We start from the raw sequence: 16,482 nt of genomic DNA, 5'->3' as shown, positions 1-16,482 counted from the left end.
TGAGCAATGTTTCAGTAGTAGTGTGCTGTGACACTTCTGTACGTTTATGTCTGATTTTGTAAGCAAGTAGTTTTTAAGTGAGGTAAAATGTGGGAGTATGCAAGACAAATCAGACTCCTGAAAGGGGTATAGTAGTCCGGAAAGGTTGAGAGCCACTGAGCTAGTGTTCTTATTCATTTATAGGGGGAGCGACTTGCGACACAGCCAGCTTAGCGCAGAGCCTGAATCAATATTTTGCTAATCCACTAATGCTTCCCTTTATAATCTCTGTGACAGAGATCCAGCCTGGGAGACTGTGCTGTGGCAGTTGCCAGAGCCTCCACTGAACGCTGATAAATCACAACAGCTTAGTGGTTTAGGGCTAAATGAAAGCATTGAATGCTTCCAGGGGAGAAGTTATATGCTTTCTTTGCCGAAGCTAAGACAGCCCAAAGTGCTTTATGTGTTTTAATTTCATTCCCTAATGTTAAAGTGTTCAGTGCTTAACGGTTCTAATGATCCATTTTATTGAAGTTTTATTTAGATAAAATGCACCTGTCCAACCTGATGCTCATGGTATGATCCAGCAGACCAAAGTCCAGCTGAGCAAGGCCACAGCTGCTTTCAGGCCTGGTGAAACTAGAGGAGATGGCAGCAGCAATATGCATAAAGACAGAAGGTAAATGTAACGAGGGTATGACATGAGGTGTGCTGGCAAGAGACTGACTTTTCCTGGTGCCAGTGGGTGTGTCTCTATGGGTAAATAGGGTGCATCAGGTCTCTGGCCAGGCCTAATTTTCAGGCTGCAAGCACAAACATGTATGTGTCTTTTGACAATAGGCACTGTTTGGTGCTCAGAAAGTTTGCCAATATCACAAGTTCTTTCTTGAAAATTTGGCCCATTGGATGCAGCTATTGGTCTCCCAGCAAACTGCAAATCTGGATTGTTCTGGTTTACGTAGTACATAAGAGTATTTATAGAATAGCTCCAACCAGTTATCTCGAGACAGTTTCTACTTTCTAACTATTGTTAAAAATAATAAACTACAAACAATCCTGTTAAACAACACTGGTGTTTAAATTAAATCCATGAAGCCAGGAAATATAAAGTTAAAGGAGAAAGCTTGGAGTGTCAGCCTGATCTCAAAAAATCTGGCTATTGCAGAATACTGGCTAGCATGTATAGCGATAATACAATGATTAGCACTACAGAAAAACCTAAATAAAACGCATGGGTAAAGCCTTAAAATGTGATTTGCTGAAAATGCCAGATGTAATCATTTTAAAGTTCTCTTTCAAATATTAGAGCTTTAATTTATTTGTTCACTAAAAGTACAACCTCAACCTTGCTTTAAGCACTTCCACGTCCTATCCACAACAAAGCCAAGAGCCTTCACATATCTATAATGGTAGTTGCATTCCTCTGTTTCAGTGAGTCTCTAAACTGTTCATTCATGAACTACTTCATAAAAGGAAAGTTCCACCCTCCCTTCCCTCTCCATCCTCCTTCCTCTGGCATTTTCCATCTACACAGATCATAGTAGGAGATTTTTTTTGTTCTGTTTTGTACTGTGTTCTCTCCTTATATGGCTATGCATCAGAATCAAATTGTGCCTGAGTGAATGAGGAGTCAGCTGGTGGAGAAGTCACATAGCAGCAATCTACAAATAGGGCTCTGTATGTCCAAGCTAAAACAATAATTTAAAAGGCAGTGCATGAAAAACTCCAGTCTATTTTGCAGTGCTTTGTTTCTAATCTAATCACGTTTCCTTTCCTTCTGCACTTACTTTCTTTCCCTCCTCTAACGACATGTACAGCCACCATAAACTGTACCAAAGGATTTTAAGTGTCTTTTTAACATGCTCCATAAGTGCTTATCGTCTCTGGTTCCCCTTCTATATGCCAAACCTCCACTCCCACTCACAATAGTGAACAACAGGGGCACTTCAGAGGCCAGCCACTGCAGGAATTGCACGCTCAGATTAGTGACAGAGCAAATAGTAGAAGAGTGGGAAGGACCAACAGTAGGACAAAAGCTTCCCTGGATTCCTATTTATAGGTTTTAATTCTGAGAGCAAGTGGGTTTAAAAACAGTAATATGGGTCCTGAGAGATGTGATCTGTTATCAATAACTCAGTGGTGAGAAATTCAGGATTTCTGAATGTTTAGCTAATACATAATATTTATTGATCAATACCTTGTGAATCAAGGTTACAAAATGCTTCACAAACCAATTTAAAATATTTTCAGTGTCCAATAAAAGCAATAGCCTTAAATCCAAGGGCACATAAGCAAAGATTCAAATAGGGATTTAAAACTTGTCCAGTCAGATGAATATTAGAAAGCGTTAGAAAGGAAATTCCACATAACTATTGGTATGCAAGAAGATTTTGCTTACACATAACATGTACGCAGCTTCTTGGTTGTACAAGACCTGAACAAAAAGTAGAAAGGTAATGACCAATTTCCCATTGTTACCATCATTTAGCACTTCAGGAATTTAATTTAAAAAAAAAACATTGTTACAATGTTAAAGGTGTGATTTCACTGATGAAAGGAAATGAAATCTGATTTAAAGCACCTGGTTGTGGCAAAGTATGGAACCCTCCCTCCCCCCTTTCATTTCCCCAACAAATTCAGCTGTCAGCCAGTTTATGCATCGCTGCCTCACCACGTCTGTACGCAGGTATTCTGGGGGAAAAAAATCTGGGCAGCTATCCCATAGTGCCTCAGCAGAGGCTTGATTGCCAGAAGACATGCACATAGAAAGGCAATAGCAACACCTCGGGCAGCATATTCTGGGATGTCGAGAGAGCTGGGAAAGACATGGATCAGCCAATCTGGTCATTCAGGCATGAGTAACAGGTCCTGTCTATGTTGCAAAGAACAGTGTTACAGCATGTTAACAGGATGATAACCATGTGCTAGCCCTAGGCTCCTGGCAAGGCAAAACACCCAGCTGCCATGGTTACTAACAGTATTAAACTATATATATTTAGAGTTGGCCATGTCACTACCCGGTAATAAAAGTGATAGCATAAATGGGGCCTTTTGAATCAAGCCATTAGATTAATATATAGCTAATCTATTATTATAGTTTCAAGTGAAAAAAGTAAACGGGGAAATAAGACAAGGTTGATTGGAAGGGAATGAGTTGATGAAGGCAGGCTGCATGTTGAACTGAAAAGTGAGAAAATGAGGCTGCAAATGAAAAGAAAAACATTGAACCAGGATAAAAATAGTCTGTGAAATACACATTCAAGCTAGCTAATTTTGATAAGAGCTTTCCTCCTCGGACAAAAGACTTGTTATGGAACCAGTCCTTTTAAAATCCATCCTAACACACTTCAGCACCGCATCAAGAAAAGCAACTGTTGAACAGCATCTAAGAGGTTTAAAGAGGCATGAGGAGACCAATCTCCTTTCCCATTTCACTACACTGACAAGCTATAGTCTTAGAATTAATCATTTGTTTGTGCTATTAACACAACAAGATTGGCTTCAGCAAAATTATTAAAAAAAAAAAAAAAATCCAGGCTTAAGTGGAAGCAGGGAGTTGGCGTTTCTTTCATTGTCTGTGTTTATCCTAACATTACTGCAGTTAAGATCTCTGCTGCTAACACTAAAAAGTTCTCTCAGCACCAACAGAATAAATGGTTTGGGCCCTGACTATTTGAAAGACTGCTTCTCTCTGGGCAATACTCCAGCGGTTGCAATCAAGAGAGGCTCTCAAGCTAGCAGTCCCCTGGTTTAAAACACAGGGAGTTACTCACAAGGACTCTCTGTGGGTATTCTAAGGAGCTAGAGGTATAATTTCCGGCCCGGGCTGATATACCTGTGCTAGCTCTGATCAAGCTAATGCACTAAACGCAGAAATGTAGCCAAATGGTCCAAGCATATACCTAGGTTTTCAGACAGGATCACACCTGAGGCAGCTAGCACCACCCACTGCAGCTACATTTTTATTTTGAGCACACTAGCTTTGATTGAACTAGTGCAGGTAATTTCCAGCTCAGGTAGATATACACCTCCAGATCCACTCTAAACATATCCTAAGAGGAATTTTGGAACTCACTCCACTCCCTTGCTTTGGTCTGACAGAATTCAAACTTACTAGCCTCAGAGCTAATTGCAAATCTCATCTCTTCTGGGTTTTTCAGGGAGGAGTTGGGTAAGGTAACTGGGGTTTCTGACTGTTTCTGTTATAATTGCTGGTGGGCTTTTGATCATTATACATGCTATGTGATGTTCTATCACTATGCAGGTTCTGTTAAATCACTTGGCTGGTATAACCCTATTAAAGCATAAGGACATTTATGATATCCTTTGTTGTGTTTCTAATATTTATATTGCATCTAGAATTGGGATAAGTGATTGTTTAAATTTTAAAGTAATAAAGAAAACTACCTAGAACATGTTTGGGTCTTTTCACGAAAAACATAATGCAACCTATAAATTGATGAGCAGATCTCAAATAAAGAAGTAGGTGATTTACAGTTTAGAGTTTAAAAATATTCAATTTTAATTAAGTGATTTGGTTCTTTAAAGTGATTTTTTAAAATGCTGTACTGTAAACTGTCTGCATTTAACATATTCCTTCATAACAAAATATTTTACTAATTTAAAAAAGTAAGTCCAAATCATTATCAAGTTACAATTATTGTTCTACAGTTACATTTCAGATCTTACCGTGTTGCAAGCTTATGGCAAATAACACCAGTGTCTGTTATGACTTCACTCAGTCTCAGCTCTAGGTGTACCTTTCCCTGAAATAGAGAATGACATAATACCACATGAGAATTACAGCATTATATAGCCAGCCACAACATTCCATCTTAAAAACAAAGCAAGTCTGTCACTATCTGCAATTTCAAAAATAGTTTAATTATTAGTTAACTAAACAGTTATACAGTCTCAGCAGTATTTTTACTAGTCAAATGAAATCAGCCTATTAAACTCCAAATTCAACTTCAGTCCATAAAAATCAGTCCATAAAAATCTGTCCCTTACCTCTATATATTATAGTAACTAAGCAATACAGATTTTCTGGTTTGAGTGACTAACCTGAAATATTTCATTTCAGCGTTATCTAATTTTAATGTTTTGAAGTTTAAGCACAGACTCTGCACCTCAAGAATATCACAACATTAATACATGATGGATGATTGGATATGCCTAAACCCTATGTTTTCAAATTATGAAACTGCTTGTGCTAAAATTTATAATCTATTATATATTGCAAAAAAAAAAAAAAAAAAAAGGTGCTAGGCAACACTGAAGAAAAATACAAAGGTCAAGGGTATTACTAGTTTTTACATCATCTATCAGTACATACAGTTTTCCAGTCATTATAGTCACAATGTTAGTTATACTGTAACTCAGGCTAAAAATGTACTTTCCCAGAATATATAATCATATAAGCAAGCACTCATCTCAGTAATCCTTACTATGTCTTAAACATGAACTTATGGTTTTACTTAAGAAAATGTAATGGCTGTCTTTACTGTGTATACAATAAAGTGGAAAACACTGGATAATTTGGCCTCTTTTTCTTTCTGACATCTGAGCAACTGTCCAGTCATCAGTTTGAATTCAACATGACCAAAGCTAAGCACTTGATCTTTCACCTCCAAAAACCTTCCTCTCATGCCATTCTTCATTATCATGGAGACCACCACCATCCTCCCTCTTAGTTCTTCAAGCCTGTAAACTAGGAGTCATCTTTGACTGAGACCTGTATCTCAATTCACACATCCAAGCAGTATCTAAATCTTGTTGCTTCATACTTCATGAGACCTCCAAGATTTGGCCTTTTCTCTCTTTCCACACAACTAACAATCATGCTTAGGACCTCACCTTCCATTTTGACTTCTGCAACCTCCTCCCTCTGACCCTGATGCCTGCAAATGTGTCCCCCTTCAAGAAGCTTTTTCTGCTGCTAAAATCTTCATGGATTATCATTCTGACAGTCATCCCACTTCTTGCATCCCCACCCACTGGCTCCTCTTGCTCCACAAATACAAGGTTCTTGTCTTTGTCTTTAAGGATCTTCACACCTTAGCCCTGCCTTACCTACCTGATCTATTGTTTACTGTGATATGGATCTGTCCTTTGCTCTGTCTAGTACGCAACTTTCAACATCAACATCCTCCAGTTTCTCCCTCAGAAAAGTACAAAAGTGTCTCCCAACCTCAAGCCAACTCCTGAGTAGGAAAAAAAGTCCTCCAAAAATCTGCAAAGCCATTGCTCCTTTCAAATCCTTCCTTAAGACTCAATTCTGCCATAAAGAACATAGATGACAATGGCTATACAAGTAGTGAGTGGAGACCTCTGCTTCTTGTATGACAGTTTTCTTGCTTTACTATTACCTTGTTCTCCCCTTCCCTTCACCATTTGTTTCATCTATATGTTGTGGTTTGTCACAATTTAGATAGTTAGTCCCCTGGGGTAGGAGATTGCCACTTTATCATGTGCTCGTACGGTCTGCATCACTGTCAGGCCACAACCCTTTGTTGGTATGTGCTACCATAATACAAATTAATTGCAACAGTAAACAGCAATTAGTTATCTTTAATGGAATTAAGAGTCCTAGAGAACATGTCTCTTTAACTAAGCACACTGAGATTTTCTGTGTATGTTTTTACAGAAATATTTCTGGTAACCTCAGATCGGCCTCTGAACAGACAGAACAGAATTCTTCAAAGTGTGTAGCTGAACTGAGTGGGATGAGAGGTTTATTTACACTGGTGGTTCTAAATGTCAAAAAGTCAACCAGTAAAATGGCAGCTTTTTATTTTCAGAAATTTTTAACTTTAAATAGTTGACTCAAAGTTAGTGGCAATTTACACATTTTTCCCACATATATTAATTTTTGATCAACTAAACTAGTCTCTTTAAGAAGTAAGACCCCAAACTTTGTATTAGCTTTTTCTTGTTTTTCTTTTGTACAGAATTAGAAAGTCAGACATTTGAAGAGTAACAAGCCTTTGTAAAGCAGCTCAGAGGTCATGGCGTTACCTAAGCTGGCAGTCTTGTGATTATTCCCAGAATACCTCATTACTTCCAGTTACCAAGCTCAGACGTGGGTGTACCTTATTGTGAAGCCTTGCTAATATGCTTGGCTATTTAATTCACAGAGAATACAGCTCCTGTGTAAACAGTATGCTTTTGCTCATGTCAATTATGCCTTTAGGCAAAACACTGGGACCCATCTGAATTAATTTACTCATGGGCACTGCCATTTAGCTGGCCTGCAGAGTGGTGGATAATGCATCTCTTAAAGAGAAGACAGCAATTTACATTGCAAATTTATGTTATAATCCGGTCATTTAATAGTTAAAAAGGGGGTATAAATCACCAGTTTAAAAAAATATTTAAGTTACTAAAGAATCAGAAAGTTGCCTTCTTGCCTGTCTGCTGACACTTTATAGACAAAGGAACTGCTATCATTACGATGGTAGTATTGAGGCCCACTTGTACTAGGTGCACAAACAGAGATGGCCCCTACAATCAATATCGACCAGACTGAAGGGTGGGAGAAAAGATGCGTTTATTCTCCCCTTTTGCAGAGGGGGAATTAAGGCAGTGAGAAATTAAGTGCCTTGCTCAAATTCACACAGAATATTTGTATCAGAGCCAGGAACTAAATTCAAATATTCCACGTCCTGTCCAGTGCCATAGCCACAGACTATCCTTCCTCTCAAGTTCTATTCAGTGAACAATTACACATGAAAATTTAGAGGCTCTGGCAGTTCTGAAGTTGATTGCATTAGTCATTAGATACATTTGTACAGAAAATATTCCTGTCTGTTCCTGGAAGCCAGTACATTTACCATTATGCCCTTTACCAGCACTTAGAAATACTGTTTCTGCTGAACAGGTAGAATTGGAACATATGTTCATTTAACTGCATATCAGCACTTCCTTTTTTACAAACAATGGAATGGTCTGGAATGTCATAATAAGACCAACTGGGCCTCATGTCTCAATTCTTCATTAAAAAAAAAGTCAGCAGATTGAGCTTCTTGTAGGTAAGCAGCAGCAACAATGACAGAGCTCAAATAGAAATCAGTAATATTCACAGTTGTAGAAATAAAAAATAGTGGTACTGCTAAAAAAGGTATAAAATAGGTGTACTGTGCACTTATTCAAAGGCAGAATTTTACTTTCCAGTATAAGAACTGATCACTTTAGTTTTTCCTCTAAGGAACAGCCTAAATTCCATAAACTTGTAAAGCAAAAAATAGAACAAAATACTGTTTTTAAATGATTCAGGGAGGGCCTTTCATTACCCCCATTTTAATTCAGCTGGGAATGTAACCATTCGTTACTACAGACTGAGAAATATCAAAAGACAGATGTAAAGCAACCAAAATTATATAAATGCTACTTATGCATCTTATGTTTCTAGCAGTTGCAAATTTGTGGTTTAATTTAAACAGTGTGTAAAAAGGAAAAAAAAACAACAACACACAAACCACAGCTTAGCCTATAAATGATCTTGTATTGCAAAGCTGTGCCATACTAGCTTGGGCTTCTTCTACCAGCTGACATGAAATGGTGAGACATCATAAACATCCCCAAAACTATCATGCATTTTTCAGAGTTATTTATCACAGGAACAATTACAACAGTGGATTTTTCTAGATAAGATTATGTGCTGTACAGCTGGAATCAGAATTTGCCTCATTACATACAACCATCAAGTACAGACTATAAAATGTCTAAGCTACCTCAAACATGGAACTGCACTTTGCTTTTACCTACCGTGATTGTTAAGGCAAGAGTTAAAAATCACTGATGAACAGGAAAAAACCCTGTGCTACATCTTATTTCTTGTAAATAAACAAGGGACTCTAAGGTATGCCTAATCGGCAAATGGGAGCCAACCGACTGAAGCCTGAAAAGCACCCATCTTAAAGAAAGCCATTATCTAGTGCAGTGTTTCTCAATTGTTGTTCCGCAGAACGCTGGGGTTCCGCGAGAAAGTGACATTGCGCCGCCGAGAGCAGTTGTTCTCCGCGCTGCCGAGAGCAGCTGTTCTCTGTGCCGCCGAAAAAGGGAAGATGTCCTGGATTTTTCGGCGGAGGGTATCGAGTATGAGTGTAATTTCCCCGCGGAACCTTTAATTGAGAAACGCTGATCTAGTGCTTCACCAATACAGTGTTTGTGTTGTTGTGGACCAATTTTTAAAAGTATTTTTCATGAAAAAAATTAGACAGAAAGAATGCATGTTCCGAAGGTCATTGTTAATTTTAAACAAAAATGGGTAACATTTTTAAACATGGGTGCCCAAATTTAAATATGAATTTAAATTCCTAACACTAAACACTCATGTTTGAAAATGTTCCCATTATCTATCTATATGTAAAAGGTGAAGAAGAGCAGTGAACAGGGTTTTGCAAGGGAGTTCTCCAGATAAAGGAAGAGTGACTATGTGACCCTTGGGGTGAGTTTGTTGTCTGCTTGTTTGTTGTGTGCTTGCTGCTTGACTGAAGTATATAATGTGGTCTGTTGGGCTGCTGGGGGTGGGGTGGGTAGGGGGGGAAGGGAGGGGGTGGCGGCGGCTGTGTGCTGAGTCTAGCAGCCTGCTAGGCAAGACAGAGTTTCTGAACAAGGCTTTGATCCCATTAACCCTACTAGTAGGCTACTCAGGGAGATCAGGAGTTTAAAAAGCCAGCTCCTAAGTGACCAGAGGAGCTAGTAAACAGGTGAGTTTTGTGAGGGAGTTTAGAGAGAGGAAGTGGGAGATCTAGATACACCTGATTAACATTCTCTAAACATAGGGCAATAAATCCCTCCCCCCAAATAAAGCAGAGAATAAAACCCCAACAAACAAATCTCCAGGAGTAAAAAGAATGCAGGCAGAAGTCCAGCATTCTTTTCATTTAATTCCAGAGTGGGGCCTATCTAGTTTATTACACTGAGTGCAGCATGTACGATTATCTGCCTTGTGGGCAGGTGGCATATATGTGCATTTGGTGCAAGGAGCTCATGGCCCTCAGAGACTGAGTACAGGATCTGGAGACCAGAGTGGCTGCACTGGAGGAGCACAAAGATGAGACTTTCCAGGACACTTTAGAGTGGTCTCACCCCAGTCTGACAGCCTCTGTGCTGTTGGGGAGGATGGAAGTCTCAGGGAAGAAGAACATCAAAGTGGAGCGGAAGGAAATAATCCCATAGTTGGTCCTTCCCTCCAGATGATGTCATGGTATCCTCTCACACTGAAGATACTACTCCAGGGGAGGGAACCAGAGTTATTAGGAAGGGATAGGTAATAGTAATGGGGGATTCGATCATTAGAAATATAGATAGCTGGGTTTAAGATGGCCGGGAGAACCGCATAGTGAATTGCCTGCCAGGAGTGAAAGGCTGTGGCTCTCTTGAGACATCTAAGACAGGCTTACATGCAGTGCTGGGGAGGAGCCAGTGGTCATGGTACATGTAGGCACCAGTGACATATTGAGAGGTAGGACGGAGGTCTTGGAGGCCAAATTTAGGTTGCTAGGTAAGAGATTTAAGTCCATGACTTCCATGGTAGCATTCTCTGAAATGTTTCCAATTCCATGCGCAGGGCCAGTTAAACAGGCAGAACTGCAGGGTCTCAATGCCTAGATGAGACAATGGTGTAGGAAGGAGAGGTTTATATTTGTTAGGAACTGGGGAACCCCTTGGGAAAGGAGGAGCATCTACAGGAAGGATGAGCTCCACATAAACGAAAGCAGAACAACATTGCTGGCATGTTTAAACTAATAGCTGGGGGAAAGCTGACAGGTGCGAAGGAGCACATAGTTTGGACAGAGACATCCCTTAGGGGAGGCTCTGAATGGGGAATTTCTATATCTTAGTAAGGAAGAGAGGAGGGAAGTTGATAAAGTAGAGGTAGGAACTGAAGAGAAACTGTCAAATGAAAATGCCCCATTCAATGACTTCACATAACAGCAGACAGCTAAAAAATGACAAATTTTATAAGTGCTTGCATACAAATGCAAGAATTCTAAATACTAAAATGGGTGAAATTGAGTGCCTGATATTAAATGAGGATATTGATATAACAGGCAACAGAGAAACTTGGTGGAACAATGATAAGCAATGGTACATGGTAATACCTGGCCACAAAACATACAGAAATGACTAAGTAGGTCGCGCTGGGGGTGGGGTGGAGGGAGTGGCACTATGTGTGAAAAAAAGCAGAGTCAAATAAGGTAAAAATCTTAAATGAATCAAAATTGTACCACAGAATCTTTGTGGATAGAAATTCCATGCTTGAACAATAAGAATAGAGCAGTAGGGGTATACTACTGATCACCTGACAAGGATGGTGATGGTGACTGTGAAATGCACGGGGAGATTAGAAAGGCGATAAAAATAGAAAACTCAGTAATAATGGAGGATTTCAACTATCCCCATATTGACTGGATACATGTCACCACAGGACAGAATGCAGAGATAAAGCTTCTTGACACCTTAAATGACTGCTTCTTGGAGCAGCTAGACCTGGAGCCCACAAGGGGAGAGGCCATTCTCGATCGAGTCCTAAGTGGAGCACAAGACTGATCCAAGAAGTGAACATAGCTGAACTGCCTGGTAATAGTGACCATAATATTACTAAATTTAACATCCTTGTGGGAGGAGGAAAAACACCAAAGACGCCCACTACAGCAGCATTTCACTTCAAAAAAGAGAACTACACAAAAATGAGGAAGCTAGCTAAACAAAAATTAAAAGGTACAGCCACAAAAATGAAATGCCTGTAAGCTGCACGGAAACTTTAAAAAAACACCATAATAGAGGTGCAAATTAAATGTACACTCTAAATTAAAAAACATAGTAAGACGACAAAAAAATGCCAACACAGCAAAACAACAAAGTAAAAGAAGTGGTTAGAGGCAATAAAGGCATCCCTTAAAAAGTGGAAGTTAAATTCTACTGAGGAAAATAGAAAGGGGCATAAACTCTGGCAATTGAAATATAAAAATATAATTCAGCAGGCCAAAAAAGAATTTGAAGAGCAACTAGCCAGACTCAAAAACTAACAAAAAATTTTTTTTAAGTATATCAGAAGCAGGAAGCCTGAAAACAACCAGTGGAATCACTGGATGATAGAGATGCTAAAGGAGCACTCAAGGATAAGGCCACAGCAGAGCAGCTAAATAAATTCTCTGCATTAGTTTTCACTGCAGAGGATGTGGGGGAGAGTCCCACACCTGAGCCTTTCTTTTTAGGTGACAAATCTGAGGAACTGTTCCAGACTGAGGTACCATTAGAGGAGGTTTTGTAATAAATTTTTAAATTAAACAGTAATAAGTCACCAGGATCAGATGGTATTCACTCAAGGGTTCTGAAGAAACTCAAATCATAGAATATTAGGGTTAGAAGGGACCTCAGGAGGTCATGTAGTCCAACTGCTCAAAGTAGGACCAACCCCCAACTAAATCATCCTTGCCAGGGCTGTGTCAAGCCACACTTTAAAAACCTCTAAGGATGGAGATCCTACCACCTCCCTAGGTAACCCATTCAAGTGCTTCACCACCCTCCTCATGAAAAAGGTTTTCCTAATATCCAACCTGGACCTGCCCCACTTGAGCAGCTTGAGACCATTGCTCCTTGTTCTATCATCTGCCTCCACTGAGAACAACCTAACTACAACTTCCCTGGAACCCCCCCTTTCAGGTAGTTGAAAGCCGCTATCAAATCCCCTCCTCACTCGTCTGTTCTGCAGACTAAACAAGCCTAGTTCCTTCAGGCTCTCTTCAAAAGTCCTGTGCTCCAGGTCCATTATCATTTTCGTTGCCCTCTGCTGGAATCTCTCCAATTTGTCCACAAATATGTAACTGCAGAACTACTAACTGTGGTATGTAATGTATCATTTAAATCAGCTTCTGAACCAGATGATTGGAGGATAGCTAATGTGACACCATTTTTTTAAAAAGGCTCCAGAGGCAACCCTGGCAATCACAGACCAGTATGCCTAACTTCAGTACCAGGCAAATTAGTTGAAACTATAGTAAAGAACAGAATTATCAGACACATAGATGAATATATATTGGGGGAAGAGTCAACACGGCTTTTGTAAAGGGAAATCATGCCTCACCAATCTATTAGAATTCTTTGAGGGGGTCAACAAGCATGGGATAAGGGTGATCCAGTGAGGATATTGTACTTGGACTTTCAGAAAGCCTTTGACAAGGTCCCTCACCAAAGGCTCTTAAGTAAAGTAAGCAATTCTGGGATAAGAAGGAAGGTCCTCCTATGGATCAGTAACTGATAGGAATAAAATGGTCACTTTTCAGAATGAAGAGAGGTAAACAGTGGTGTCTTCCAGCTACCTGTACTGGGACCAGTGCTGTTCAACATATTCATAAATGATCTGGAAAAACAGGTAGACACTGAGGTGGCAAAATTTGCAGACAATACAAAACTACTCAAGATAGTTAAGTCCAAAGCAGACTGCAAAGAGATATAAAGGGACCTCACAAAACTGGGTGACTGGGCAACAAAATGGCAGATGAAATTCAGTGTTGATAAATGAAAGTAATGAACATTGGAAAACATTATCCTAACTATACATAGAAAATGATGGTCTAAATTAGCTGTTACCACACAAGATAGAGAACTTGGCGTCACCGTGGATAGTTCTCTGAAAACTTCTGCTCAATGTGCAGCAGCAGTAAAAAAATCTAACAGAATGTTAGGAACTATTAGGAAAGGGATAGATAATAAGACAGAAAATATCATAATGACACTATATAAATCCATGGCACACCCACACATTGAATCCTGCATCTAGTTCTGGTCATCCCATTTAAAAAAAGATATATTAGAATTAGAAAAGGTACAGAGAAGGGCAACAAAAATGATTAAGGGTATGGAACAGGTTACGTATGAGGAGAGATTAAAAAGACAAGGACTTTCAGTTTGGAAAAGAGATGACTAAGAGGGGATATGATAGAGATCTATAAAATCGTGACTGATGTGGAGAAAGGGAATGAGAAAGTGTTATTTACTCCTTCACATAACGTAAGAACCAGGGGTCACCAAATGAAATTAATAGGCAGCTAGTTTAAAACCAACAAAAGGAAATACTACTTCACACAACGCACAGTCAACCTGTGGAACTTGTTGCCAGGAGATATTGTGAAGGCCAAAACTATAGCAGATTAAAAAAGAACTAGATAAGTTCATGGAGGATAGGTCCATCAGTGGCTATGGTCAGGGATGCAACCCCATGCTCTGAAGTGTCTCTAGCTTCTGATTGCCGAAGCTGGCAGTGGACAATGGGGGATGGATCACTCGATCATTCCTGTTCCGTTCATTCCCTCTGAGGCACGTGGCATTGTTGGCCACTGTCAGAAGATAGGATACTGGGCAAGATGGACCATTGGTCTTACCCAGCATGGCTGTGCATATCTATTTCTACAATTATCTTGTTTGCTCAGATGCTGCTTGGAATGTAGGTAGCATTGAAAATAATTTGACAAGGATTCTTGGAAAATAGTTAATCCCACAATCATGCACTAGATGTTCCAGACACAAAGAGAGAGAGAGAGTCAGCATGAGCTAGACCATACTTGCCTTTTCAAAAGTAGGTTTTTTTAGGATCTGTTAAGTGCTATTGTTCAGATCCTGACTGCTTTTAAACCCTGGTATGCATCTTTCTGGGATGTGATGGTCTCCTAAAACTGCTGGAGTTAAAGAACAAATAAATGGCTACAGACTCATGAAAGTAGCGGTTTTGAAAAAATTTCTAAATCTCTCACTCTCAGATACTTAGATGACCTCCACTATCACAGAAACCACACCTCACAGTCTTTAATATATGTATCCCTCCAACACTCTGGTGTGATAGGGAAGTACTGTTATCCCCATTTGCCAAAATGAGGTACAGGGAGACTGAGCGACTTATCTAAAATCACACAGGAAGTCAGCGCTGGAGTGGGAAACTGAATCACAGTCTCCCAAATCCCTGACTGGCGCGCTAAGCATGGGACTTATCCTTCTCCTCCCTAAATATATAATATAAAGGCACAGATAGCCTACCCTATTGGAATATAAAATATTGATAGGTTTCCAGAATCTTGCAATATACCTTTAAGCCACCTCTTAATATCCCTATTATGAGCCAGATTCATTAATAGAAAGGAATTTCTGGTACTTTTGATGTCCCAGAGTAATGTATTCTGTGCTGTCACAGCAATTAGAATCTAAACAATTTTTAGAAAAGCATGTTTAGAATTGATCATTTGAATGACTCATTACAGATGCTATTTGGGAGATTCAGCTGTAATTGTACAATTAAATTAATTTTCCAAAAGCCCTCAGACTTCATTTTTTGGCAAGGAAGATATCTGGGGCTAGACCGCACTGACACATTGCTCCTTTACGTTCTTGTGTTGTTACTTTTCTATATGCAGAAACTTCCACCTTAGAAAATATAATGGAAGGCATTTTATAAATATTACTGACATGAAAATACTCTGAATAAATACTTTGTAGCACGAAGACTTGGCTCACTGTAGGGATATAAACTATTTTGTCTGTATGTTTTCTTTCCCAAACATACATTCCTGGCAGTGGAAACCCATTAGTTCAGCACAGAGTTGCTAAAGGGTCAACCACATGCAGCTCCCTTTTCTGAGGGGGAGAAAAAAAAATTCAATCAGTTCAGCAGTGTGAGAAGGCAGGGGAGAGACAAAGGGGCCAAACCCCTCCATGACTTTCAGAATATAAGAAGAGAGCCACCGATAAAGTATTTTGTCCAGAACACAGCCGCCAGAGCTCAATGAAGAAACAAAGGGCATGTCTGGTACTGACAGGCAAATGACCAAATATCAAACATTACATTTTGTTTTCAGAATTCCTATAATCAATGCTGCCACCACCAGAAGCTTTGAAACTGGTCTATAGTTTACCACATCCAGGTCTACAAGCATAGCCAAACATTTTCTCCTGTTGGAGTTCACCAGCCTGAGCTAATAGTCTGTCTTGGACTGGTCATTTGACTGATTAGATGCAGACTCCTCTTCCAATCCCTAGCTATTTCATAACTAAGCTTGTGGCTGAGCTGCACAAACAATGTTGGGACGTAATTTGGGATGCACAGGAGTTCTTACTATATATGGCCTATATATCATATACAACAGGTCTGTAACAAAACCAAATCCAGCCTGTCAATGGTGCAGGCATATCAGCTGTAGACACTCCATTATGGAATCAGAGATACTGGGCATCTTGCCGAGGTCTGGTTGGTCTCCAAATGTACAATTTAATAGATAAGAAAAAGATGTGTCACAATTGCTAAGAAACTGCAAAACGTCTTCAAAAGGTACAATGTTAGCTCGCCTGTTTTTCTTAAGAAAGGAATAGCACCTCAACACAATCAGATCCTGGCAACTGATGTGTTTTCTTCTTAGTTCAATATTTTTACATGGTACTTTGATGAATATGGCATATGTCTATACAATTATAAAATCTGCATAAGATTATGAGCCCTCTGTGCCTGAC

The 16,482-nt window shown here is 39.6% G+C and overlaps 1 protein-coding gene across 1 annotated transcript in view; it reads right to left on the bottom strand.

The window, feature by feature from the left end:
• Positions 1-16,482, bottom strand: part of RASA3 (RAS p21 protein activator 3) — a 198,084-nt gene that overhangs the window by 70,884 nt on the left and 110,718 nt on the right. The window contains exon 5 of the mRNA XM_067563637.1: positions 4,669-4,745. Within this exon, the coding sequence (XP_067419738.1) occupies positions 4,669-4,745 (77 nt within the window). The remainder of the gene's footprint in view (positions 1-4,668; positions 4,746-16,482) is intronic.

This window comes from Emydura macquarii, unplaced genomic scaffold (assembly GCF_026122565.2).
Source record: "Emydura macquarii macquarii isolate MOO-44397 ecotype Brisbane River unplaced genomic scaffold, CSIRO-AGI_Emac_v2 contig_2531, whole genome shotgun sequence".
Taxonomy (NCBI): domain Eukaryota; kingdom Metazoa; phylum Chordata; order Testudines; family Chelidae; genus Emydura; species Emydura macquarii.
This window is presented reverse-complemented; position numbering and strand designations above follow the sequence as displayed.